The sequence below is a fragment of the Lepidothrix coronata genome, unplaced genomic scaffold, assembly GCF_001604755.1.
Source record: "Lepidothrix coronata isolate B3197 unplaced genomic scaffold, Lepidothrix_coronata-1.0 Scaffold4, whole genome shotgun sequence".
Lineage (NCBI taxonomy): Eukaryota > Metazoa > Chordata > Aves > Passeriformes > Pipridae > Lepidothrix > Lepidothrix coronata.
Window position 1 is genome coordinate 8,384,058 of NW_016690184.1, and position 26,533 is coordinate 8,410,590.

The 26,533-nt window shown below is 37.9% G+C and overlaps 1 protein-coding gene across 3 annotated transcripts in view; it reads right to left on the reverse strand.

The window, feature by feature from the left end:
* Nucleotides 1–2,775: 2,775 nt before the first annotated feature.
* The window catches only part of UBE3D (ubiquitin protein ligase E3D), an 81,398-nt gene continuing 57,640 nt past the window's right edge, over nucleotides 2,776–26,533 (reverse strand). For 2 of the 3 annotated variants that reach the window (XM_017825047.1, XM_017825027.1), the window contains one exon: nucleotides 2,776–4,374. In XM_017825047.1, the coding sequence (XP_017680536.1) occupies nucleotides 4,362–4,374 (13 nt within the window). In that variant the 3' untranslated portion in view covers nucleotides 2,776–4,361. Of the gene's footprint in view, nucleotides 4,375–22,963; nucleotides 23,114–26,533 lie in introns of those variants that run through there. The other variant, XM_017825017.1, reaches the window with a different exon arrangement.

The following is a 26,533-nucleotide window of genomic DNA, read 5'->3' on the forward strand; positions in this document are numbered from 1 at the left end:
TTCTTATATATAAAAGTTTCTCTACAAAGAAAAGTAAAATGGAAGTAAACTAGAACTTGCCCCTCAACTCACAGGATAAGACCAGTACAGCTCTCTGATTAACTCATTTGTTATGATTGTTCAGTTTATCCTAACCTACTCTAGCAGGGATTTAAACTAAGCTAGAAAGTCACACTAATTTTGGAATTAAAATAGCCCCACTGGGACTCAATTTGGTATGCCAATTTAACTATCCCAGTTAAATGGTCAAACTTGTTTAAACGAAGCAGCAAGCCCTACACAAATAGAATTGCCCTGTGACCTGTTAATGCCAGAAACAAAATTGTTGTCTGTTGTTGCAAATGGCGAGTACAGTACTGGTCTGACAGGCATGTTTTCTGCACCACACCAATAGCCAGCTTTATAATCTGATGGTATATTAGAATTAAAGCCGTCATTTTTAATCTCTTCTTGTGCCATACACTATTTGGTAACTGCACATTATGAAAGGATGCACATCTGTCTCAGTTAATGCAAGTTGGGGACTTCTTGATGTCATTGTTGATTAAATATTATTACTTCAGGACTAACACCATGCTTGGCACTACAGAAAGCAAAAATTAAGACACTTTCTGCAGTGAAGAATGCAGACTGCAACAGACACAAAATGCCAGAGAGAGGGCAAACGATAAGAAGGACCAAATATTTTGTAAGAACACAGCTTCTAGGCCAGTCCCTATCTTGCTGTATGCTTTTCCATCTGCATGGAGATGGTGTCTGCACACTTCAAAACAAAACAAGCTTTCTGTTATGGATGTATCCAAACATGATATTTAGACTACTAACTCTGGATGCAAAGACAATAACACAGTACCTAATTATGCTTTGTACTTACACTACTTTTCCAAATGCTGCTGTCAACAAGAAAATAGTAAAACTAAATATTACACTCTTCAACAGAGAGAGAAATGGAGGCAAGAGCAGTCATAGACAAAGGTCAAGAAAGAAGCCTTGAGTTGAACTTGACCGTTTTTCTGAACCTAAGTCCATTTTTTATGAGAGCCCATGGTTCACTGCAAAGATAAAAAAGGCCAAGTTTTGCTTTTATAAAGAATTTAGAATGCAAGAAAGTGTCAAATGAAGCTGTCACATCTCTAATCCACTACTAGCTCTGTAGGAAAGGTGACATAATAAATAGGAGGTGGGAAAAAAAAGCACCAATAAATTTGTCTTCAGAAACCAGAGTTCTGAATAATGTTTTTTATATGCCTGTTGTAATCTAAAAAGCACTTTTAAGGACAGGTGCCTGGTACCTGGGAAAGCATAAAACCAGATCTTTTCTGAACATGGCCAAAGAAATCGACTTTTAAATGGAAACACCCCAATTCTATATTATCAATTATCAATTATATAATATCACATGTGGTCTGATATTGTCCCTATAATTTTAATAGTTAAATGTCAATGGAGGTCTCAGAGCTAGAACCAAGGAAAGGGAAACATGACACCAAGTGTGTCAATTTGCCCTGTCAGTCCTATAGATACAGACAGACAACTGTGACCATTGGGAAACTGGGGCAGAAAAACGCCCCCAAATGGGAGGGCAGCTGGAACAGAGTTTTTTATTCTTTTTCCTTTGGTGATTTCACAATTCTACTTCCAATTGTGGTGCATCAACCCCGGCCAGCAGCTAAGCACCCATCCAGATGCTCGTGCACCCCTCATTCCTCCATGAGCACAATGGGGCAGAGAACAGGAAGAAAAAAGCAAGAAATCCTGTAGGTTGAAAGATAGTTTAACATGTGAAGGAAAGACAAAAAATCCAAACAACCAAACAAAAATGAAACCAAGTGATGCAAAGGCAGTAACTCATCACCTCTCACAAACGGGACGATGCTCAGCTATTCTCTGAGCAACCAACACCTTGGAAGTAACCCCTCTCCTCCCCTTTCTTCCACTATCCCCAGTTTCTCTGCTATACTTGATGCTGTATGGTACAGAATATCCCTTTGGCCAATTCAGGTCAGCTGTTCCTACTGTGTCCCCCCTCCTAACTTCTTGCCCACCTTCAGCCTGTTTACTGGGACAAGTGGGCATAGGGGGGAAATGAGAAAAGGTTCAGCTACATTGGTGTGCTACCAGCACTGCTGGAGCCACAAATCCATACTGCAGCACCATACATGCTGCTATGAAGAATGTTAACTCCACCCCAGGCAGACTCTGCTCACCAATGTATAGGGTAAAAAAGAATAAGCAAAAGCTTTAAACATACATAGAGAGGACAAGCTGACAAGAAATTTCATGTTCTAAGTGCACACACTGGGCTTGGCATTCTCTCAGGATTTCCTTCCTGAGCCTGCTGCAGCACTGACATTGTAGTAGCATAATGGGAGCCATTAACTCCTAGAGGAGAGACAGACCAGGCTGGATTGGGTTGATTGGTCTTTCATCTCTGGAAGGGCACTGTCCCAAAAAAATACTTCCAATGGAATGTCTGCACTCATAATTCTGGAACCATGTATGTTACCAGAGGCCAATTAACTCTTTATGGCCACAATACCAAATGGGGCAGGACATGACAAGAGACTGAACCTCAAAAGTACAAATATTCCCTAACCTAAGATTGCCCCATATATGCAAAACAATAAAAGGGGTCATTTAAAGAGGCTGAAAAAGATTTTAAAGTTGGAGTATTTTCGTGTGATAGGAATGACTTCCCTCTTCAAATTGCTCAGTCGTACTCTGGGAAGCTGAAACTGTCACAGAAATTAAGCAAAACAAACAGTAAACTAATTTAGAAAAAATATTTTATTCATAAAACGACTAAACATTGGTGCATGGACAAAATATCTTGGAGCTAGATAACTTAGTCACTGAATACAACATTCAGAATAATTTTGTTCGTTCTTTAATACTGAAAACTAAAATATTAACAGAAAAATAATATCCAGACTGGGTGCTGGGAGGCCTCAGCTACCTGTCTTTGGATGTGTAAAACCCAGGTGTTCCACACTTTGTAGGGTCCTTCTTACATTAGGATCATTTAATAAGTAAAGAGAGTGTAAACTTTCCTTGAAATTCAGAAATTTTTAAACTCATCTAACAAGAATATTCCCTCTAGAATTCATTTTCCCAAAATATTGCTGTTTTCCAAAAAGGTAGCATCTTTTTATTGTAAGAGTTAAAAGATGGAGTTTTAACAGGCCAGCCTACATAAACAGGCTCTCTCCTTCTCCTTTTCTTTTTTTTTTTTCCCCATTTGGATACCTTTTGGTATGTATTTTGAGAACACAAGAATTGTCACACTAGGTCAGATGAACCATTCCAGTACCTGACTGTTTTGCCAAGAGCAGTTGTTTAAGGAAATCTACAGATAAGCGAGGCAGGTATGGAATAAGACACTGGAATGGTCTGGGATATCTGGGATAAGATATTAAAGGATCACCTCCTTCTAACTCAAGAGCAGTCCATCCCAACAAGCAGGAATTGAGGCAAAAATTGCAGGAGACTTCTTTTCTGATCTTTGGCCTACGAACTTGGGCCATCCTGTTTCCTTGCACAAAGGAAGACAAAACTTGCTGGCAACTAAGCAAATAATCCACTCCAAAACCAAAATGGTAACAGCTTCTGTGTCCCATGTAAATATGCTATCACTCCCATGGAAGGCAGCTGAGCATCCACAACAGAGAACAACAGTTTAGAGCAGCTGTATTGACTTTCTACAAGTATCTTTCACCTCCAGCAGTTTCTGCAGAGTCACTCATCACACACTTTTTTGAAGTTGAAGGAATAATTATTCCCAGTAACCAAAACATTGTCAGTTTAAAAAACCTTATATATGGTGTAGGAATACAGAAACTGCCTTCCCTCACAAGCAGAAAGGTAAACCTTAATGTGGAAACAATATAGATGAGAAACATATAAGTTTTACAAAAACTAGATTTTATGTTTTAAAGTTGGACCTCTAAATTCACCAAAACAGAGAAAGTAAAGAACTTACATTAGTATCCATGACATTAAATATTTTAAAATATTTGCTACAGTTGTGAACTTTCCTAAGGACATATACATTGCTACCAAACACTGATAAAGGTGTTTTGGCAATGAAGACATCATAATAGTCATCCCAGCTGGATGTCAGAGGAGTCACAGGTCACTCACTCTTAGAATGACATCTAAGAATGTACTGGATGCAAAAGTGAACTCTGTCTTTGGTTTTGAAACACATTCAGATATGAAGAATACACACCACACACCCATGTTCTTTTGGATTTGCCAGTGGATTTTTTCTAGAAGTCACACCATTGGAAGTTGTCTGTACATATTTCTGCTGAAAATAAATTTGACAATAGTTTTCAACTGTATATGCATTCTTCACATCTTCAAAAAGGCAACCTATAAAAGGAAGCAGAAACAATATTCTCATTAGTCTTTACAGTGCAGGTAAAACAAAGATGTTTCTTTGCATCAACAGAAATTATATATTATAATAATATTTTTACCTAATAACACACTAATGCAATAAGAAAACAGAGGCTATATTTGAGAGCAGTGTTACTTTCCCACGTCTTTTCTACCTGGTAGGTCTCCTAAAAATTCCCAAGCTTTCTTTTTGCTCAAGCACTGCAAGGGTTGCTGAAATACGTATCAAAACTTTTTTTTTCCCCAGAATAAAAAAGCACAAGGTAGTCATCTCATCTAACTTAAAAGGCTATTTAATAGTATTTTGAAACTAGTTAGATTAAATCTTTGATACATACCCTGGTCTGTCTGAATACTGTTTGAACAGTGCCGTCACTATAAGTCAAATCCTGATTCCAAAGTCACAATGAAAAGTCCAAAGTCATAAAGAAAAAATGCCTTACATTTTAAAATGACCAGGAACCAAAATCCTACCCTAGGAGAGAAGACAAATACTTCTATACGATCAGAAGATAGCAAATGAGGTACTTTTTCTCTTTAGTGGACTAAGTCAACTGTGTAACAGCTATTTAGAGGGAAGGTGATCTATCAAATACAAGAGACCTACAGGATTTCTGCTGTCCCAACTCATTTGTTCTTTGTCACATCCATGCAGCAGTTTCTCCTGTATGGTTTTGGTTTTGGTTTAGCTTTCTTCAGGACCTGCATGATACTAACGCAGAAATTAAGCTAGCTGACTGGAAACACAATCACACATCCAGATTCTTATCTGCCAAGGAGATTGCTTCACATATTTTTTGCTGATCACAAAGACAGAAAAACGGATGGACAGGTTCCATCACAGAAGGGCACAAAAGAAAAGAAAGAAAGAAAAAAAAAGTCTACCAGGTTACACAACCATCTCCTGAAAATATATAACCTGTTTCTCCTACCCCATGAAAAACGGACCAAAAAAAAATATGTGAGATAAACACTTCCCCTTTGTTCTCTCCAAGACCTTTCAACAGTCACTTAAGTGAAGATTCAAATTACTATCAATTACCACTTTGGATTTTCACAGCTGACCCTCAATCACCACTCTACTCAACACTGTGATTAAAGAATGCATGAAACATGATCAAGCAGAAGGAATTGAATAAAAGCATAAAATATCACTGAGTGGACTGTTCAGAACAAAGGGCAAAACAGAATTAAAACATTCATTTTGAATCCTATGCCCAAAGTATGTCTCAGAGAGTGAAAAAAAACAAAGCATTTTTAACATATCTAACAGGCTTCTCAGAGAATCAGTCGTAAAAAGGCCCATGTCTAAATAACATGTCCACAAGGCATAAATGGGACATGAAAATAACAATTCTTGGTTAAGAATAGAAAAAAACCCCATGCAATCTCAATTCCTGAACACTCTCTTGCTACTCCAACACTAACAGCAATAACCTATTAGAAAGCTGCGATGTTACTACATGGAAGGCTTTGTACAGATAACAAAACTGAGATCCCTTAAAGCTTCCCCATTTCCAAATAATTCTTTTCTGCTTCCAAACTGGCACTAAAATTCACCTGAATTTTCATGTCTTAGATTAAATATAAGGAAGAAATTCTTTATGGTGAGGGTGGTGAGACACTGGCACAGGTTGCCCAGAGAAGCTGTGGATGCTCCATCTCTGGAAATGTTCCAGAGCAGGTTGGATAGGGCTTTGAGCAACCCGATCTAGTGGAAGGTGTCTCTGCCCATGTCAGGGGAGTTGGAACGATTTGATCTTTAAGGTCCCTTCCAACCCAAACCATTCTTATGATTCATGTGGAATACACATTTTCAGAAACGCCTATAGGCAATGCTGGCCAGCAAACAGCTGGCTGGCCAGGGTGAAAGTCTGCCTGCTTTCCCATGAAAATCTCACCTCACTGACATATTCCCACTGAGTGTTTTCATTCAGTTCCATCAGCATTTCCCAGCAATAAGCTGCAACATCAAAAACATTTTTGTCAGCTCAGCTAAGGGGTGTCGTAAAAGCTAGGGACTACTCATCATGTAGGGAAATTTACCCACCATGCCAAAGACCCCCACCATCAAAGACATAAAATGAAAATCAACATGCTTGCCACCTTTCTTAAGATTTAGTTGCTCAGATGAATAGAGGCAGATTCATAATTAATAGCAAATGTAAAATTTTACCTATGTGGAAGAATCATACACGCTAGGGATGAAATCCTGGCACCAATTAAGTAAAAAACTAAACTTACATTGACTTTAGCAAGGTATGAGATTTGTCCTTGCACTGCAAGGAAGAAAAAGAAAGATCAAGATAAACAATAACCATTTCAGTACACAAGATTCAAAATTTTAAGCAGATTTTCTACCTGAGGTTGCAGACACCTTTGCTACACAGCTTTGAGGTACCATTAGAGTGAATATATTTGTTTAACTTGACTACTTGCTATATTTTATAATGCATTAAACACACTTTTTCTCTCCTTTGAGAGGATTATTTGCAACATAATGTTTCCCTAGACTGCCAGGTTCTCTTACTGCCCAATAAATTGAAAAATAACAAAAAGAATCATTTATTACTGTCTGTATTTATATTTACTACTGATGTGAATGAAAAGAGCACATTAGATCACTTCTTCAGTTGACATAGCCAACAACAACAAAAAGATAATACGTGGAAATCATATGCTGCTTAACAAACCTCTGCAACTCATGAAAATATTTGAGACCAAAATCAACTGAAATCAAACCACTTTCACCTAATCAAAAGTTCAATATGAAGCATATAAAATATTTCTTTATTATACTGTTACTGTAGATGCAGTTGCATCTCTGAACAGCAATAAACTGTATCTTCTACATAATAAATCAATAGGTTGGGAAAGTGGGACTAAGTGGTTTTCCCCCAGTTCTCCATCTTTCAGGATACTTTCTGTGCAAGATAGACAACTACTGACCTCTTCCAGCTCTAGTAGCAATGATTTCAGCAAAGTCTGCAAATCCAGTATTTCACTGCTACTAGTGCACTTTGAAAGAAAAATAATGTGCCAAACAGTTATCTCATCTACAAACTAAGGTTTATCAATAAATTCAGAAACAACGCCAGTTCTCTAATCAGTTTTTTTATTGACCTTACCTCAGCACATTGTCCCCTTCTTAAAGCATTCAGGGTAGCTAGTATTAATCCACTGTTAGGAATGATTTATGCACTCTACGATCCATACTTCTATGATAGAAGACATTGTTTTTTCATTTCCTCTCAATTATTTCTGAAGATTTTAATCTTACTTTATCACAGAGTATCAAGTGCATCTCAGCCCTCTACCCCATTAGTTTTCCACAGAGCCAGAAGCCGCTAAGACCTCTGGATAATGAACAAACATAAACTCCACATTTTCAAGTAGTTTTAGAGATAACAATACAGAGGGAGCACCAGAGCGCCAGACATATGAATGATATATCTTACAAAATCATTTCTTCAGTAAACAATAAAGCAGCGCCAACTTTGTTAAAATCTCTCAGAGTCAGGACAAGTTAAAAAATCCATGTTGTGATGTTCAGTTTTAGAAGCTGTGCTCTATCTTAGCTTTTCCAGGAAAATCATGGAATCACAGAATGGCTAGGGTTGGAAGAGACCTTAAAGATTATCTAGCTCTGAACCCTCGCTGTCATGGTCAGGGAACCTTCTACTAGACCAAGTTGCTCAAAGCCCCATTCAGCCTGATCTTGAACACTTCCAGGGATGAGGCATCCACATTTTCTCTGGGCAGTGAATGGGTAAGTGCAAAATGTCTGACTGTTAAGCATACCCCAGAATACATCAGGGTACATAGGAATGGTACCGAGGATTGAGAAAAGCATCCTGACAGAGAGTGTACTTAAGTAATCAAACTTCTCAACAGGTTGTCCAGATGAGTTGTGCAATCTTCATCTCTCTTTTGCATATTTCAAACTCAAGTGCAAACAGCCCGGGGCATCCGGCTCTGGCTGACTCTGCCTGTGCAGTGTGGCTGGATGGGGCAGCCTCCAGAGTTGTCCTCCAGCCTCAGCCGTTCTGAGACTGTGACATTTTTGTATTTATACACAAATGTATAAGTGAAAGAGATAAGTGAAACAACAGTGCTGTGCTGGTGAAAACTCTTTTAATATAAGCTACAAAACCAGAGGCTGGCAATAGTCTTTCCTCAATAGGAAGAAGGTAGCCATGGGGTTATAGGTTTCTGTCTTTGTGAAACCTTCTAATAATACTTTATTTCAAGTGTTGATTTAGACATGAGGAAACACTTTTTTTGGTGAAGGTGGTGAGATGGAATGTCCCATCACTGGAAGTGTTCAAGTCAGGTTGGATGGGGCTTTGGGCAATGTGGTCTGGTGAAATATGTCCAAACACAGAGGAGTAAAAAGTGAAAGAAAACAGTTGTCATTTCAGAAAATATTTTAAAAACTACAGAGACCTAATGAACTCAGGAGATAAAAGAAGGTGGTTCCACATGGCAGAAGCTGGTGAAAAGAAATCTCTTCTACCCAAGTGGTAACACTGGGTGAGCAGGCAGAGCAGATGACTGCTGTAAGAGAAGCAGTAGCGTGACAGAGGAGGCAAAACAATGTACTTTAAAGAAATGCAATCTGCAAATTCAGTGTGTGCCATGTCTTGTGGATCTGATGGCACAGGAAACACAGCACTAGTAGAAAATTTTCTCAGCTAAGCAAAGTAGTTCAATCATTGAATCAGCTGCAAGAACCAGAAAAGAAGCCAGATTCTTACTTCCACAAAACAGGAAATAACTCATATGCCAAAAGTTGCATTCCCATGTTATAACACAAGCTTTTAAAGTGTTCTTAAGTTTTTATTCTCTTTAAAGGAGACCAAGTGAATGGTGCATAAAAATCCCTGTGTGTCTCTTGAAGACAATGCATGTCTCTCCTAAGAGCTAAACAAAATTATGTAGAAGGTAGAGAATTTCTCTTCAGTTTCAGAGAGGGAATTGTACTTCTGTTTACTCCTGGAATAACTATAAAGGAAAATAGTGGGTTGAAAGTAGTTATGTATGCTTTGGTTTCAGCAGAAGAAAATGAACCTATTAAATCTATGAATGCTTCCTGAAATATGACTGCTCTGGTTTCTCTTTTTTATTGCACAATAAAGAATAAAACTCCACCACCAGGCTCAAAACTGAAGCTTAAATGTATAAAAGACATTCTACTGTTGTCTTTGAACATTAGATCAATTTTTAAACACTACCACACACAGTTCATAAAGCTACATTGTGTTTTAGAAGAACACAACTTACATGGTTGTCTCAAATCCCATCTACTGCAACACACAATCTGTACATAAACAGATACCCATGCTTTAATCCGGCACATGTGCTAGTGTGAAATCAGGTGTGATGGAATGACTGCAGAGGAAATGTTGATTACGCATCAATACGGCTACAGCCTACAATCACCATCAAATGATGTATCTATTTCCATTCAAGGCTGACAGTAACCAAGCAATGCCATGCCATCCATGTGCATAGGAAGAGAATAACCTGCCCAAAAAGGCACAGACAGCTGTAAGCAGACCTCTGCTCCTAGATCCAGTTGTGCTGGATGACATTACTCTCACAGGCCCATGGTGTCCCTGTGCTACAAGTTAGCATTCCTCTCTCCCCACAAAACACCATTTCAAGCTTTCTGCCTAGTGTCTAGTGAAATCAGACCGATATGCTAAACTCTGGTCTGCACTAACTGAATTGATTTACCCTGGAAACAAGAAAGGGAGGGCTTGCATTAACAATTCCGCTGGCAGATAAAAGGGGAGAGACTAATCTCTGGTGGAAAAGAGTGAAAAGCTGAGAATAGTGTTTTTTTCCACATATATAGCTGGATTTGGAAGATAACATATACTCAAAGACTCAGACCAGTCTAATTCACATACAGATTTGTATAGCCACAAAAGCTATGGCTAGTGCTAAGTGTTATGGTTTAAGCCTTAATAATTATAGCTAGTACAACTGCTTAGGTCGTTGCAAATTATAGTGCAATCAAGATATCCTGTACATAGAATACCTTGAAAAAAGAATCAGATATAAACATGTTTGTGTGAATATAACTGATCCTACATATCCCCTATCCCCATATTTAGTAATGCACGATACCATAAGAGGAACAACGTGCATAAACAGATAGAGGTGGCCATAACCCTGCCTCACACATTTCTCACCCCCGTAACATAAAGATAGATCATCTGGGAGGAATCGGAGGAATTAAAGCATCTGCACCACATGTAGGTTCCAGATCTACAAATGTTTGATTTCTGACAAACTCTTCTCAAAGTTTGGTGTTGCCACAGCTGCTCAAAAAGGGATGGAGGAGTTAGAGGAATAAGGTCTTCCCTAAGGTGCAACAGTGCTCCTCCCATTCCTGCACCCCCACCAGAGGCAGACTCTTACCATTACCCTGTGGATTAGCAACTATTGGCAATGGCTGATTATAAACAGCCATATTAAATCTTAGAAGTTCACCTGCCTACCCATACAGTACAGTTCATATATTTATTCTCACCCAACAATCTGGGATCAAGTCTGCTGATACACAAATAACCTGTTCCAGAAATACATTTTGGTACCAGTGTGAATGAATGGACACAAAGCAGATGGCATTAGATGAGCAGAGACGTGAGAGAACATTAACTGCTATATTTACACTTGCTCCCACTGAATCCACAGACCCATAAAAAAGCAGCTGTCTTTTCCAGACTTGAATGTTACCAAGCCGTTGCACATTACCCCTAGATCCCTGGGGCTGCTTTGTGAGAAAGCAAAGGCATTTTTAGAGGAAATTGGAGAGGAAGGCAGTGTATTCACTACTTGAAGAATGAGCAGAGCCAGAGACAGAATCACAGAATTATTAAGGTTGGAAAAGAACTCCAAGATCATTGAATCCATCAATCATCTGACCATGTAGTATATACTTGCCCTAAGAGAGCCTCCTGGTAGTCTGCAACTCCCTGGCTATATTCCAATGGCAAACTTGTCCTCTGTTATGTTGATGTTTAATTTTTTTTTCTGTACTCTAAGCTCTTGGGATAATAGCTGTACCTTAGGTCACTGGTGCCTCTTTCCCCTGTGGCACAGAGATCATGTAAGTAGACTTGGCTGCTCTAATATCCCCTCCACAGTCAATCAATGGCAGCCACTTACCATGACATGTCAAAAATAATTGTTTTGGGTTCTGTCGGATAGGGAAAGTTTCCTAAGATGCTTTAAATGCCATGCACTGAGAAGCCTGATTTTGAGTATGCAACAGAACATGAAAAAGTGTTTTATGTAATTTCCCTTCCTTGGCATTTTTGGACTAAGCAAACCAAGGAACCATCAGCCTGTGCTCATAGCAACAGAACTTCATATCACTAGGCTGGTAAGTCTTAAATAGTTTACTATTAAATTAATTGAATTACTACTAATTCAAACAGAAATGTGACTGAAGGCCAATGTCATCCTGGCCTGTATCAGGAATAGTGTGGCCAGCAGGACTAGGGAAGTGATCATCCTTCTGTACTCAGCACTGGTGAGGCCACACCTCAAGTGCTGTGCCCAGTTCTGGGCTGTCACTACAAGAAAGACACTGAGGCGCTGGAACATGTCCAGAAAAGGGTAACAAAGCTGGTGAGGGTTCTGGAGCACATGTGCTATGAGGAGCAGCTGAGAGACCTGGGGGTGTTTAGCCTGGAGAATAGGAGGCTCAGGGGTGACCTCATTGCTCTTTACAACTACCTGAAAGGAAGTTGTAGCCAAGTGGAGGTCGGTCTCTTCTCCCAGGCAACCAGTGAAAGGACAAGAGGACATAGCCTTAAGCCTCACCAGGGGAGGTTTAGGTCGGACATTAGGAGGAATTTCTTCAAAGAAAGGTTGATAAGATGTTGGAATGGGCTGCCCAGGGAGGTAGTGGAGGCACCCTCCCTGGAGGTATTTAAGGAAAGGCTGGCCATGGCACTTAGTGCCATGGTCTAGTTGACATGGTGGTGTTCGGTCATAGGTTGGACTCGATGATCTCAGAGGTCTATTCCAAGCCAATTAATTCTGTGACTCTGTGAACACAAGTCCCTTGAAAAGGTCATTAAAACAATACTACAATACTTCAGATTGACTGAATAAATATATTTGGACAAGCTGAGTTTCAAATATTTAATCAATTAAGAAAGTATACTTCAGTATAAAAGCCTTCATGACTATCACTAGTATGCTTGAATTTCAATGGAAACAGAAACTAAAATGCATCCAGAATATTTTCTCAGCCAAACATAGCAGCATTGTGCTGTACAGGACTATATGGTGATGGTAATAATGAAATCAACAGAAGCACATGTTGTGGAACTATGTTATCCTGACAAGCAAATACCCTGCAAATTCCACTGAGGAAAGGCACGTGGAATGGCAGCTTTGCAATGCAGCCCACTAATGCCTACAGGGCTCAGATTTGGGTGTGGAGGAGAAGACATTTTTTGAAGGACTCTTAACTCACTCACAGAAGGTCAAGGTCATTCTTTAGCATATATATCTGCATGGAATTTCACATCTCAAAGACAAGTTGCTTCAAACAGCTTTAAGGTCTTAGAGGAGATATATTTTTGGTCAGTGCTACACTACCACAGAAGCAGAGGAACACAGGTGGCAACCAAAGTTGGGGAGAACCTGGCTTCAGCAGACCTATCATCTGAAGAGTCAAATTCCCCAGGGAATTTGGGGAAGGCTGGGGAAGGACAAGTCCTCTACTGTACAATGTGAAAAGCACTGTCCACCTGTCAGCTTCCCTATCTTCAACGTGGAAGAAACTGTTTAGAATATCACTCTAATAAATTACTTTATTCTTCTATCCAAGCTGGAGAAAATAATAAATATAACGAAAATGACCAAGCAGGAAGAGAAATAGAGTCCTTTCATTCAATTGCTAGTAAAATTAATTGCAACCAAAGCAAGGACTTATTGTTTTAAATATGATTTCTCAATCTGGTAATGTCACTTCAGGATTTATGAAATAAACCAGTCTATAAATCAGCACTCATTCTTTCAAGTAATCCTTCCTAAAAGTATTAATTTCTTATAAGAACGAAACTAGATTTGAAATGTGACAGAGATAAATGAGAAAAAGTAAGAGATTCCTCTGAAGACTCAGGTTGTGCATGTGTACTGCAAACTATCTTTTTGCTAACATAACAGTTGTGTGCTGAAGCTTGCCAATGCTTTAGAGGGAAAACCATAAGCAGCATGCAAAAACAGTAGAATATAAATCTCCGCATGTTTTTATTTTATATGAAGACCACCAATTTTTTAAAATTTTAGATCAAGTAGTTCTTTGTGTGAAAAAAAAAGTAAAGGGTTTTTTGGGTTGGTTTTCTTTCAGGATAAGATGGCTATTAATCTTTCACTTCTAGAAGTATCAGAACTTCATGGCTTTATTTTGTTCTCTGCCAAGCCTTCCTCATTAGCCTGTACTATATTTATTTCCACTGCAGATGGTACTTCTTGTGGTCCCCATCATTATGACAAGCACAGAAAAAGCAGTATTATTCACCTTTGTTAGTCCTACATACACTTTCTCTCTTGAATGTAAACCATAGTGGGGGATGTAACTTGGTATTAATGTTGCATTGCAGTTACTGATACAAAGCAAATCAGGCTACAAATTCCATGGAATTCAAGGTTGTCTTAGTCAACCAGATGATGTTTGGGTTTTACTGTAGTAATTACCAAGCCAAACTTCAAACTAATCAGGCAATTGGAGTAGCACATATGTTCCTGCATCAAGTGGTTCAAGTGGTTTTAAGCTGCTATAGAAAAGACATTTCTTTAAGCACATACATGCATGGGCAACTGGGAAATACACAACAAGCTAAAACTAAACAAGGCTCTGAAAGTTGCTGTGTCAATTTACAGCATGCTGGCTGTATTCTAAAGCTAGAGACATGTAAAGAAATTAATGCTTGGCAGCCCAAACGGAAACATAGGATGCAGCTTCTAAAAACTTCTCAGTCTTGCCGAAACGTGTGGCACAAGGCTGAATTAGAGAAGGGCGAGTTTGCCACCCTTTCGAAGACCCGCATTCCAGTGGGCCATTTCACACTCACACACACTCCTACTGTCACAGCAGGATTTGCTCCAGGCTGATTTCCTGGAAGTCACGTCGGTTTAAGCTTTCATTGGGTTTTTACAGTCCTCATACCACTAGATTACTCTGCACTCTTGGGAATCTGTTTCAACTGACCAGAATCAATAATACTGTTGTATCTTTCCCAGGAAAAGAAATATGACACACTGCTACTGTTGTGGTATTCAGCAATTATACCTCTTATCGTATTTCAGCAATAAAGAAGAAAAGAACGAAAAAAGCCCTGAACAAGGGCACTATACATAATCTGGTGTCTTAAAAAAGAAAGGGATGAGAGGGGATGCATCACCACAGATCTGAACAGAGAAATTTTCTTGACCACGAAGCAAGTGAATTGTAAATTGTACCTAATTCCAGAGGGAATAAATAGGGTCGACTAAGTGGCAACAAAATCTCTCCCTAACAGTGAATCATCTCTCTCAAAAGTAAACTGATAAAGAATGGCGCATGTCAGCTGTGAGATAAGAGCAAAGACTTATGTCTTTGATTAGATGTTGGCTCATCCAGATGTGTAATGTTCTGGTCATTTGCTTGGCTGTTGCTCTCAATTAGATGCTCTTTGGTGGTGTTCTCTGCAACATAATTTATGAAGAATCCTATCTCACCAAAATATCCCGTTGCTGTATTTCAATCTTATTACTCCTTAAACAGAGGGAAGTGCTAACATAAGTGAAAGAGAAGCACTGGTTTTAGGTCTTTATTACACAGCAACACAGCTGGATTCTAAGCTGGCAAATGTCTCCTTTCCTCTCCTTCTCCCGCCTCTTTAGCCAGGAAGTACTATAGCACACTTTAAAACAGAAAGGTGACTTTTAAGTGCTGCATCATCCAAAACAGAAAAATGAATAATATAGACTTCTATTACCAGCTTAGTTTTCCAGCTCAAATGATCCCTTCACCATAAACTAACATTTTCTCTATTATTCCCTATTACTGAACCATTCACCACAGTAACTATAATCTTCTTTCTCCTATTTTTAACCACTACCCCTAACATTTTCTTCTGATTCCAATCAATCCTTCTCTCTTAAACCCACACAACACACCTTCTATCAGGATTTACCGCCAGCCTGTACTATGTCGCGTATACTACAGCAGGAGATAAAGTCACCATGCAGTCTTTCTCACAGTTTCTCCAGGAAAAGCAATATTACTACAGAAATAGTTTTTTGTTTCCCAGTTGCAGCATCAGATAAAATCTGCAAGCCAGAATCCCCTTCAGAGCCTGGCTGGAGATACCAGTTTCTTGCTTGTGTTTCTTGTCTTTTTTCTCCTCCCAACTCCTCTGCCCTTTATAGGAAAAAATAGTAGGCTAAGATTATTTCAATTTTAGAAGCAATACGGTAGAAAACTAAAGAGAATAAGGAATTGAACTGGAAACATAAGAAAAAAGGAGGAGAACGCAGTATATCTTGCTAAAAACTGAAGTTTTTAGAGCAAGCATTTGCACTAAATAAAACAGATGTAACTGGTGTGATGTATTATCAAGGCTATCACACAAGCATCAACTAAAGAAATTACGTGGGTTTCCCTCACACTCTCCATAACTCTCAATGTAATAGCAATACAGTTACCTGCAGGATTCAGCACTGGCAAGACACTAGAGACATTAGATATTAATGTTCTAGGTCAATGCATCTTTGAATTTTAATTAAATGAAAATCAGTCTTTTTCTCTTTGTCCAAATTTAGGTACCTGTTCAGAGTCTGTACAAGGCCAGTCATAAGACAACCTTCTCATCTCTTACACCAAAATGCTATATAAAACCCCAAAAGACAGGTTAAACTGACACGAGAAATTATAGAGCAGCACCAAAGGTCACCTGCTCTGTCTTCATATTGACTGTCAGGAAAAGCTATATTAAAACTACTGTGGTAAGGTGCTTTACAAACAAAGAGGCTGTGAAGAAACAAGTCAACCACTTCTGGTTAATACTCTACTTGCTGATCGCCTGGAAGGAGAAATTGCAGTTTAATTTTGGTTTTGTCTTTAAGCTGTTAGATTTATACATAAAAAGAAAATCTACCAAACCCTGAAAGCTAAGAAATGGTCTATCATCTTCATTTCCTGCAATGTTTATAGTTAGTTATGTCACAGAAACCAGTACACAGGTGTAAACTGGGTTTGTAAGAGTCTCCCTTAGCAAATGTTACGTGAGCAAAGCACACTGTGATGTCCTGTTGAAACTGCTGGGATATCTTGTCATGTATGCAATATTGCCACAGTGTAAGACATGGCCATCTCCTGTGTGCACATCCATTTTTCAACATGCCAAACCCAAACACTGCCTGACATATGGTTTGAAATAACAGTAAGAGGTGGGGAGAAGGCAGAGTGAGCATGATATAGAATGGATGAATTAGAGGACAGAAATAAATGATATTTTCTAATCAGAGGTATTTGGTTACATGCTCACATTTACATGCAATTCATATGGTCCAAACAGCCAAATCTACCATAACTCGAAAAAATGAGGTAGAGGAGATTAAACGAGAATGTGGCACTGTTAAGTAACATTTTGAAACTAGATAGGCTGAAGATATGGCTTTATTAGGTTATCTTTTGAAAACTTTATGGAAAAAAAGCAAGTTTGAAAAATTAGCTGCCTAAATTCTCTTTGCTTCCTGGTAGTTAAAACTGGAATGAGAATAAATACATCCCTGCATGAGGTATGAGGATTAATTTGTTTGTGTATATAAATGGGTATTTAAGTATCAACTACTATTTTATTTTTAACACTTTATTGGGACTACTGCATTCCTACCAGAGTTCTGCTTTTGGCAAGAGATTAGAATTGAGTTAAAACAGGAACAGGTGTTTAGAAGATGATATGGCTGTAATAAAAGCGCTAACCAAGAAGATGAAGGAAAAAAATAATTTATATAAGGCATTCATTTTTATCCTGTGAAATAGAGAGACAGGTAGAAGAAAACATAAAGGCACAGCAACTAGGAGATATTTAGGAAAATGTCTTTGCTTCCTATGATTCATTCCCAGGGGGACAGAGTCTGAGCAGGGTGGTCCTTTGGTCCCAGGTCATGCCATTCTTGTACAATCTCATGATACCTATTAAAAGGCCAGGCATTCAACAATACTGGTTGGGTAATAAAACATTTTCAAAGCCTCTAAAGGCTGTCGGAGTCTAAGGCCACTCTTGGTAAGATCTGAGCTCTTAAATTATATCAGGTATTTTTACAGTGTGGATTTCTGGCCTCTAAGATCCCTACAACCGTTACTAGGTCAAACTGATTTTTATTTCTAGGGATTGAATACATTATTTTGCCAGCTGCAATCAGAACAAAAGCTGAAACCATCCATTTCAAGGCTCAAACTCATGAAAACAGATGTTTTCTTGGTAAAAAGAACAGTTCTTGACCTTGAAGCTTCATAAGAAAATACAACATTTACCATTTTTAGAATACTTTTCCCTCAACAATAAGATAATTGAAGATAAAATCTCTCAAGTGGTTTTTTTTTTTGAAAGCAGACTGTGCTCAAACACCAATCCTGCAAGTTAAACCTCTTTGCATCAAGTTATACTATTAATTTCCTACAAAGTAAAAGTAAATGAAGCAAAGACTTTCAAAAGCAAAGACTTAAAGGAGAGTAGGTGTTGCAAGATGTATGAGGTTTATTATTACTTTGTTTATTGCCATACTCCAGACGGTGCCTTATAAGAGTAGGACATGATGTACAAAATTAATAAAATTTAACTACGGGAATACTGGGAAGACTCTCCATGGGCAGCACGAGTCCTCGGCTCTGGGAATTCTCAGCACGGTTGAATCTCAAAAGTTGAAAGTTAGACTGAGGATCTCATAAGAAACTAAAATGGTTGTCTAGACTGTATTGAAGTCTCTTATGTCTTTCCCTATGGAAAAGCTTGCCTGTAGAACAACTGATGGAAGAAATGTAGTAATGCAATTTCTGCATGCTAGATGTTTTTTTTTCCTGGTACTATATGATTCTTGCATTTTAAGAAGGTTTAATACAATTAACTTTGACTTCAGTACATTTAAGTTGCATCCTTTCCAAGTATTTCTTGTCAGCAGTCACCCATGAGAGAAAAGTCTATTAAATTAGCAAGACAGTAAGAAAGGTTTTAAAATGACTGATGACAGAGAATTATCTCCTTGAAAATAATACTGAAGAAAACAATTTTGACCTGAGACAAATTCACATGTCCTTTTGATTCTAATGATTTCATCAACAAGAACATGGTTATTCAGAAGCTGAACTTAGGCCTGTATGTGGTCCTAGCTATAAACTACAAAAAATACTTCAACTCTATGGGGTAAAAAACTGATCACAAAGGCTAGGACAAACATCTGACAGCAGAGGATACAGAGGTAAACCCTTTCTGAAAGAGTCTTTTCATCAGATTCCTATCCCAGCATGTTAAAAGAGCAGCAACAGTGGGAAACGCAAGTTAATACTCTCGAGCAGAGGATAGACTGACCACACTCTCTGGTATGAGGACAGCAACCTCCACTGCAGGGGCAGCACTAACCTTTTGAAACAATGACCTTTTGCATACCATAGCATCACCAGAAGATTCTGAATCTCTGAACCCTAATATATTTGTTCTCAATAAACCATGACTATTCAAAAACAGGAAAAAAAAAACATAAGTATTTAATAATTCAAATCCAAACACTCATTCCAAGCACAACCTTTTTTCCTCATCAGATGAAATATCAAAGATTATACAAGAACCTTAGTAGCCTTCACTAATGTATTTCACCACAGAAGTATGCATTTCTTTGGTGGAAGGTTAACCAATAAGCAAAATGTCTTGCAAACCTCCTCCTCACTCTGTTGGCACAGCGGCATCGTCACTGGATAATGCCAAAGGAGTAGAAGTGACAAAGTTACATGGGCTCTCTGAACAAGATGGAAGGGCTCTCTTAAACCAGATTAAATAGGTTGCTCCCACAGCAATGGGAGCTAAATAGTCAAAATACACGTATAGGCAACGTCACGTGAAAGAACACTGAATGAATATGGTATTAAAACGTCTGCAAATACACTCTGAAAGTAGCATGTTCTATAAAGAGCTTTTCATGGTATTCAGCCTTGTACATAAAAGTCACATAAGCAGTACAGAAGGCAGCTTTCTCTATTCTATTGTATTCTGTTACTTTTGTAAGTTATTTTCATGTCTGATTTATCAAGGGAAATATAGGTAAATGATTCCATTTGTCTTCCCAGGCCTCCAAGTGACACTGTCTAGAAAGCCCAAACCTTTACTCTCTCCAAAGATTACCATTACTTGTACTGAAATGTGAGGAAGAGTTCACATCCTTAAAGATGTGAAATGTGAAAAAAGTAAAGCAAGCAAACAGAAAAACCTCAGGCATTTACACACATTTAAACACAATTACCAAACCAATCTTCCAAGAAAACCCTCAGAGTGCTATGATTTACAGGTTTATGTACTGAACAGTGCAGGTTTACCTATCGAACGGTGCATCCCCTCCTCTTCCATCACTCTTATTTATCTACTTCTTTTTAAATAAGAACATATCTGCTCTGAAACTGAGGGATGTGTGTGCATCTACTACCTCAGCATATGCCTGTAATGTGATGGAATCAAAGGATTCAACAAGAAAGAAATTACTGTAAGCAACAGCCATCTCCCTTCACAGTCATTTTATGCAGCTCATAAACAAACTGTTCCCCCAGTAGTCATCTTCTGCAGCCTTTCTTTCCTGTCCACTTTTGCCATGCTTTGATTTAAATTCGAAATAATCTCCTCGGATCATGCACCGTGCTTTTAATTTTTCAGCCAAAAGTCATGCACAGCTTTTATCTGTTACTATTAACAGATTGCCCAAGGACACACACACAATGAGTCATGGAAAGAAAGAGTAAGGATTTCCTGGCTCTTAATCCAATGCTCAGACAAGACCTCTCATGTTTCCAATTTTCAGGGGCTGGCAGGTGGAGGGAAGAGAAAGAAAGGAAAAAAGATGGAGACTTTTTTAGATAAGCAAAATAGGCAACCAGAAAAAAACCCAAGCTTTTCCCCTTCTCAGTTTCAGATAACTGATGCAACAGTAATCACAGAATCTGCTGAAGAACTTAAAGCTATTTTTTAAAAAAATGCAATGGATAGAACAGAGGAAAAATATTAACTGACAGCAAAAAGATACAAAAAAATTACATTTCTTAAAGCAGAAACAAAATAACAAGTTTGCTCCACAAGCCTGGAAACAGAAGAGAAAAGAATTTACATGTTTTCAGACCAAGGGGATTTGGGAACCGTGCTCCCAAATGGGAGAGTAGGTAGCAGCATTAGTGTGCGCTCACCACAGAACTGCGAAAAAATCTGGTTGCAAAAGTGCAAGAAGGTGACATGAATCATCTGAACACACTTCAGAAACACTCTGTGTGTTACACTAGTCTATTTAACTTAGGAAGCTGATTCCCTCAAGACCACCTATAATTAGCTAGAGATAAGGAACATTCAAGAGACAAATATAGATCATGCAGAGATGATGTATCAGCAGCCTGAAAATAATTAATATCCATCCCAATAATGCCACCTATTCCAAAAGACAATGCAACAGTTTACAAGACCCATAATGTCATAAAAGAACATGAAAATAATATTTCATACGCACAAAAGTAGGCCACCCATCATACTCTGAAAAGGGATCCAAGAAAAAAAAACACAAATGGATTTTGAGGCAAGTTGTACTCATTTATCACAGCTCACACATGGGCTTTGGCAGCACCCTGGATAACCAGCTGAAATGAGACCCATTTCAAAATGAAATAGATGTTAAAACACTGGTGCCAGTCAAAGACATTAACTGCACACATGTATGGGATACTTAGGGATTGTTCGTCTCATTGGACTGGGATAATGTGATTATTTAGAGATTACTTTTGAACCAGTATTTGCACTCCCAACCTAACCATCACTGAAGAAATCTTGAGTGACATCTAACAGGTACAGTCAAGTCTACACTGTAGAAACAGCTTCTTTGGCTCCCTACTCACCCTAATTAAACAATTAACTGCAACAACAGCCATCACCATGAACAGCAACTATTTCAGCAGAAGATGAGAACCAAGTGAGCGAGGAGGCAGTTCTTTCCAGATTCTCAATGAGACACAAGCTTTAAGTAGTACAGCATTAGCCTGCACATTGCCAGAGGACAAAGGACAATGAAAGGTCGAGGTACTCAATGCCCTCTCTGCCTCAGTCTTTACTGATATGATCAGCCTGCAGGAATCCAAGGGCCCTGAGACCAGTAGGCAAATCTGTAAGAAGACGACTTACTCTTGGTGAAGGAGGACTGGGTAACAGAACACTTAAAGTGGACATACATCTGTATCATGAAAAGTGCTGCTAGCAAGTTGAAGGAGGTGATCCTTCACCTCAACTCAGCACTTGCAAGGTCACATCTGGAGTGCTAGTACAGGAAAGATATGGACTTACTCTTCTCAGTAGTGTCCACTAACAGGACAAGGGGCAATAAGCACAAATTGGAGAGCATGAAATTCCTTCAGAACACTTTTTGACTGTAAAGATGGTAGAACACAGGCACAGGTGTCCCAGGGCAGTTGTGGAGTCTCCATCCTTGGAGATATTTAAAACCCAACTGGGCATGGTCCCAGACAACCTGCTCTAGCTGACTTGTGCTTTAGCAGGGGATTGGACTAGACGATATCAAGAGGTCACTTCTGACCTCAATGACTCTGTGAATATATTTCTGTTGCAGCATTTCTGAAGTGAACCAGCTAATTAACAAAGATTAGTAATTAAGGCATCCTTGAAGACAAACAGTTCAAATGTTTTGTAAAACCTAAAAGCTGGACTTTTTCCACTCTTTTTGAGTGCAAGTTTCACATTCCCTCTTCATTTTGCTGCCTAAGTTTCCATTTATATACCAACTTCCTTCAGTCACTTGAAAGATACTGTAGTCAAATACTGCACAGAAAATACTTATGAATTAAACATTATCTTGTAGTTTTGGTTGACTCGCCTTCTCTTCTCCTTGCCTGCTCCTTTGCAACCTCTCTTCTCTATATTTCAATATAGTATGAGTCTGTCCTTCAGCTGGTGGTTCCACGCAATCTATATTATTCTCTTCAAGCTTCTTTTTTCCCCCCTTCTTTTTCTTTATCTCTTTTCCTGCCATTGAATACTTTCTGGCTTCAGATGAAAATAAGAATTAAGTCTTATTATTATGAGAACATTTCTTGTACTGATAAAGATCTTATTATTCAAAACAAAGCTAGCATGATTTCTTTAACAATGAGATTTTTATGGTAATTTTGATCTTCTTTTTAGAAAACATTAATAATCTTCAAGGAGAATCAATTTTCTGTATTCTTTCAATTCTTTTTCTTATTTTTTTAATCCAATCTTACATCAAGGACAAGTATATATGAACAAAGTTCGCACTGGAGCTCCCTTAAGGTATCATTCTGGATTCTTGAAGTATAATTATTATAGCATATTGGTCTGCTCTACAACTTCCAAAATACTGTTTAAAACTTCTTCCTTAGGGCAAGGCCGCTAAAAGAATATGCTGTTGAAACATGGTAAATTATCTGCATGATAAAAAAAGATAATTTAGCACTTCACAAAGTTCAATGAATGAAAAATAGCATAAATCAGTAGAAATGTAGAAAGATGATAATCAAGAACAACTTAGAAATATGCAAGATCCAAAGCTGAGGATCACAGCACGACCTTAAAGTCTGACTGAAATAACCTGAAGTTGTTAAAAATTTTACCAGCTTTATAAGATAAATATTGAGAACTACCAATGACTGAAACCAGGCACTTAACATTTCTGCATGAAAACCTTTATTTAATACAACTGTATCAAGTAAATGAAAGAAAGAAAACTGAAAAATCGTTTGCCTCAAACTTTAAAAACAATCATTCTCCTGGACTTCTCACACTAAAACCCTTACTGCTTGACACACAATATGAACAGATATTTTTGATTCACTTTGAACACTTGCCACATCATTTCATTCACTTTGTATTCTGAATTAAACCATTTTATGCAAAATCCTATTGTACTGCACACAAAATAAACAAACAAAATAAATCTCAAAAGGGATTTTGATCCCCCAAACCCTCAATTTCCTTAGTAAGCCAAATTAAATGAGCATGGTTGTTGGTATGTGTAAGGATTGCTTTTATAATGTGACTGATCCTACCTACCTTTAATTATTTAAAATAACTCATTTTTCTCTTAGCTTACTTTTTAAAATAGGATTTGTAGTCTTTAAATCTCAGAGATCATTCAAAAAATCTCATTTTTTCACCTTACATACATTTTATGCACAGTCATAGATACATGTCCACTGTGTATTACACAAAGTCCAACTAAAGAAAAAAAATGCTTTGCACTTTTCCCTTTCTTTTATGTCTGGCTGATTTTCTCTTCCCAACTATAAAACACAAACAAAGCCTTTTTAAAAGACAGAAAGACTGAAAGACAAGAGGAAAGAAAAGCACAGACCTTGAACACCAGGAGTAAAATTAAATTAGTTAACTGCTGTAAGCATGAAGCATGAATGAAATAGAAATAGAGAATTTTCCCCTTATGAGGAACATTTATTGTGTTAATTAAATTCTTTTATTCAAAATCTATACTCACCCAAGTGTAGAAATATTACATTATATCAATAACTGCAGAGTATAAGCAAGAACTACCCTATAAGCATCTTCTCCCCATCTAGTGGAGTGAAGCCTTTAAATCATTTATACTGACTGAAGTTTTCAAAGAAAGGACAAAAAATCCAACAGAAAACCGCCTGCATGAACCAGAGGCCACAGTTATTACTTCACTTGTCTAACAAACAGCTATCAGAGATTAGCTTCAAGCATTTGCTTGCAAAGTTCACATGCAGTAATGTTAATGAGGAACTTTCAGAGAGTCTGCAATAATTATTTCTCTAAAATACATCCAGCTGGCTGGTTTATTCATTTGCAGGCCAGTTCTGCACCACTGAAGCCAAGGAGAGTTTTAATATTAACTTCAATAGGTTCAGGTCCTTGCCTACAATGTTGAGCTATCACCACAAACGCTTCAGGTGCATTTCTGTAATACCTCACAAACTAATTAAAAGCTATATCTACTAAGGGACCATCACTAGCATTTTTAAGCTTACAAGATGAGAAACAAGCTCCTAAGTCTTCAGATGGAAACCCTAAATGATTGCCTAACTTTCAAAAACACTCAGTATTTGTTCATTTGAATGCAAATACTAGGTAATCCAAAGTACTGGCAATTTTTATTGGAATGGCTAAAAATGGACTGGCAAGTCACTTCTGCATAAGCAGAGCAGCATGTGAGATTAAGATAATGTCTTTATGTGAAATTTTTTTTTCTGTGACTTGCATCTTCTTCAAGGTGATCACCTTGTTGTAAAAAAATATTATGGGTTCTTCTGAGAATTATTTTCAAAGATTTAATCAGGTATTCAGTTGCATTGTAACTTATCTGAATGTAGAGTTGGGAAAGGAGTGTAATTCAACAGTGACACTGCACTGTAATAAGTATTGGTACTTTAACCACTATCAGTACTGTTGAAAAGAGCCTCACTTGACTTCTTCATTGTTTTGTATCAGGAATACATGCTTTGCCTTTGCAGGAAAGCCTGAAATAAAATGATTAGCTAATAATTGTCACCAAGGGTTTCTTCAGCTACTGAGCTATACTTAAAAATACGTAAACAGTGTCTCACTTCTGACAGTTCATTTTAACTAAATTCCAGGAACACAATAATTTCCAGGTGGAATTGGAGCTCTGCTTCATGTAAATTTGGTGTTGTGGATACAACCTTGTTGAATGCTAGAGGCCTCAGAAGACGATCCAAATACCAGGTAAACGGCAGAACAGTCTCCTTCCAATCTCCTCACACAGAAGTGGCTTAAAAAAACGTAATACTCAGTAGACTCAGTAGCTCTTTCAAAATCGGTCTAATCATTAAGCCACATAGCTCAACATTCTTATTCACATACATCAAAATTCCCTTTTGTTTCAAATCTTATCAAATTTTGGCGTCACCAGAATCCTGTCTCCTTCTAGAGGAGATCAGAGCCTCGGTACACTCTTGGAGCAGTGGACTACTTCTCAAATTCCAGTTCTCCATTAGCATCAACACTTGAGCAGAGAAAACTTTACTTGAAATTAGTATTTATTTATATGTTTAAATTTCAGTCCCTGAGGATTTACTAGCTATGTGAGATGTCACGTGGATTTATTTTTATTTGTTCTTGAATTTCTTCTCAAAGAACTCTAGCTTTAATATTTCAAACTGAAAAATTTCTTCATCTCCTTCACTAGTACCAGGATTAAATCCAGATTTTAGAAAGAACACTATATGAGAGGGCAAAAATATGTAGGAAATACAGAGTAGAAGAGGTGAGTAGAAGCTTACAAAATACAGTAAGTTTTACAGACAGTATTTAGTCATATCCTACATCTCATCTTAAAATAGAAAAAGCATTCGCTTAATGGAATATATCCCTAGGATAATCATGCAGAATAGACACTTCTGATTAATTTAACTAGTCACTAGCTACCACTCTATAAAAATATAGCTGAAAATGCATTTCCTTTCTGTGGAAGCAGAGAATCCAAACCGAAATATGAAGGTTTCTGTATGTTCAGCAGACTTTTTTTTCTTTTAATTTAAGAAGGAAAGTTGATTCTACTTCATTTCAAAGTAGAATATAAAGCCCTGTTGTTACCCTCCCAGCCTCAGTTTTTCCACCTTACCTGAAAAGAGGCAAATACAAGTAGGCAACTGTAAGAATTAAAAGTTAGTTTCTAACCAGTGAAAAGCAGTAAGAACTACAGGGCTGTCTGTTCCAAAATTATATGGAAACAAAGTAAATTTGTATCCAATAGAAATTAGAAAGTAACATGGAAACTCAACAGTGCAGAAAACTCAGTGAGGTTAACAAAGAGGAAAACAAGACAGTTCTAGAATTTAATTTCTGAAAAT